Source organism: Etheostoma spectabile, chromosome 1 (genome assembly GCF_008692095.1).
Source record: "Etheostoma spectabile isolate EspeVRDwgs_2016 chromosome 1, UIUC_Espe_1.0, whole genome shotgun sequence".
In the NCBI taxonomy this organism is placed as follows: domain Eukaryota; kingdom Metazoa; phylum Chordata; class Actinopteri; order Perciformes; family Percidae; genus Etheostoma; species Etheostoma spectabile.
In genome coordinates, this window is record NC_045733.1 from 14612165 (window position 1) to 14614817 (window position 2653).

The 2653-nt window shown below is 51.8% G+C and overlaps 1 protein-coding gene across 1 annotated transcript in view; it reads right to left on the reverse strand.

Annotated features, from left to right (window-relative positions):
- Positions 1-1755: 1755 nt before the first annotated feature.
- The window catches only part of LOC116692113 (piggyBac transposable element-derived protein 4-like), a 1168-nt gene continuing 270 nt past the window's right edge, over positions 1756-2653 (reverse strand). Inside the window, exons 2-4 of the mRNA XM_032520135.1 lie at positions 2610-2652; positions 2233-2432; positions 1756-2136 (exon numbers count right to left, since the gene is read on the reverse strand). Of these exons, the coding sequence (XP_032376026.1) occupies positions 1756-2136; positions 2233-2432; positions 2610-2652 (624 nt within the window). The remainder of the gene's footprint in view (positions 2137-2232; positions 2433-2609; position 2653) is intronic.

The window sequence follows — 2653 nt, forward strand, 5'->3', positions numbered from 1 at the left end:
CATTTTTAGAAATTAAGCAGATATAGAATGCAAAAATACACATTAAAGCATACACTTTTTAAAAAATCTACAAGACACAGCTTCAACTATACAGATTAGAGTAGACACAAAAGAGGCCCCCTCTCACAGGTACACTCTCATCTCGTGTTACAGATGCCATCCACAGGATACAGTGAAGCGTGAAAAGGTACTGCATTCAATACTGTACCATGATAGCATGCTTAAATAAAACTGGTGATTCAAGATAGTGAAACATAAATACATCAGGGCGCATGAGGCATAGCCACCCGAAGCTCTCAACTGTGAATGAGCCTGGACATCCCTTACAATGATACACACAGTTTCTCATTACAAGACTTTAGTAAAAGACCAGATGGGAGGGTGAAAGTGTAATCCATGGTTAATACTAAACAAAGGCAGGCTGTCTGGGGGACATTTTCACATCTGAGTAGAAGCTTAAATCCTAATGTAATGCTAATTTAAACAAGGCTTCATTACAGTATTATTAATTGTTATGTTTGGGATATGAAGGGCAGGGAGACACAAACTGCACATGCACTGTGGATAGTGTAAAGAAAAGTCTATGAGTTGTCCCTCTAGCCATTGCAATGAAAATGCATTGTGCATAAAGCCCACTCTAGCTTTGATTGCCTGTGCTCCATTCTATCCATCCATTTTATCTGGGTCTAAGTGGGGGTGAAGGCAGGTTAAACAAGGAAACCCAGATGCTCCTCTCCCCAACATCATCTAATTCCTCTAAGATGTTCCTTGGCCACATGAGATATGTAAGCCTTCCAGCGTCCGGATCTAGGATTGCCCCAAGGTCCCCTTGCTGTTGGACTTTCCCAGACATTCAGGAGGTATCCTTAGATGCCCAAACTAGCTCAAGTGAATCCTCTCGATGTAAAGAACCAATAGTTCCAAGCTCCTCCTGGATGCCTGATCTTTCAGGTTAACCCTTGTATTGTTCTTTATGTCACAGGGACATGGTTAGCTTATGTGACCTTTTGTACTAGCCAGCCGTTCTGCTTCGGGGTCCCGAGACACCGCTTTCATTCCATGTCAAATACCATCGTGGCCTTATCCTTTGGGTCTCAGAGACCCCGCTGTTTTATGTTCCATACGTACGTCCCACAACTGCCGTGGCGCCCCCATCCTCCGGGGTCCCGGTGTGTGTGTGTCTATGTGTGTGTGTCTGTGTGTGTGTGTCTGTGTGTATGTGTCTATGTGTGTGTGTTTGTGCGTGTGGGTCTGTGTCTCTGTCTGTGTGTCTGTGTGTCTGTGTGTGTGTGTCTCTGTCTGTGTGTCTGTTTGTCTGTGTGTCTGTGTGTCTGTGTGTGTGTGTGTGTGTGTGTGTGTGTGTGTGTGTGTGTGTGTGTGTGTGTGTTCCAAACAGATTCGAGGTTTGTTCGGGGCCTCGTCCACACGGGCCAAGAGGCTACGGGCAAACACATTTGGCACAGTAGTAGGCCCGCGTGCAGCTTCCACAGATGTATCTCTTGCAGCCACCGCAAACGATGTGTGATTTGCGGTCCTTTCTCTCCGGACAGAGCTGACACCGCTTCCTTTTGCTTTGCACCCTCGGTGTGTCCGGTTCAGAATCCCCATGCTCCTCTAGGCCCCTTGTGACTGTCCCCCGCTGTCCGCCAACTCGCCTCCCCAACCACCACCACAAGGACCTCCTGCCATGACGCGGCTTTGACAAGCACGGCGGAGCCTCCGTGCGAGCAACCCGCCGTCTCTCGATGAGCGGATTCACAGCCCTTCCAACTGCTCAGGAACGCCCTCCTCTTGTTGAGCTTGCCGCGCATCCACTCGCCTGAGCTCTCGCCACAGCACAAAGCTTGTAGCGGACAGTCGAGGATTTGTTGTGGGTTCTGCGCAGCTGTACGTGCCCACGAGCTTGTCCAGGTTGTCCACGCCGCCCTTGGTGTGGTTGTAGTGGAGGATGATGTCGGGTTTGGCTTGCCTGCCGGCGCCGACGCGCGCATCCCCCGTGTGCAGCGTGCTCAGCAGCACCACGTTCCTGTGCCTCTTGGGCACGTAGGACACCAGAGTGGCGACGGGCGTGAAGGCAAACTTGGACGAGAAGACCGCACGGCCCTTGGTGGCGAGCAACGCCCCCGGCAGCTCGGGCTTGTTTTTGCGCATCGTGCCCACCACGGTGAGGCGCCGCTCGGCGAGCAGCCGCTGGGCCAGCGCGTAGGAGGTGAAAAAGTTGTCGCACGTCACGTTACGTGGGCCCCTCAGGCCCTCGGTCAGGTCCAGCACCACACGGGCGCCCAGATTCCTCTCGGGCGTGCCGCTCACGGACTTGCCCGTGTAGAGCTGCATGTGCCATGCGTAGCTGGAGCCGGCGTCGCAGGCCACCCACGACTTGAGTCCGTACCGGGCGGGCTTGCTGGGCATGTACTGGCGGAAGGCGCAGCGACCTTGTGAAAGTGGCGTGTCCAAACAAGAAGATGGAACACGATAAATAGAGATGGAAGAAAACATTTAACACACACAACACACACACACACACACACACACACACAAAGAAAGACAAGTGTACAGCAGAGGTACAAAAACAACAACCAAGCAAAAAAATAAAATAAAAAATACAACACCTCGAAAGGGCACCAGCTGCTCGTCCACCGTCACGTCGGCGCCC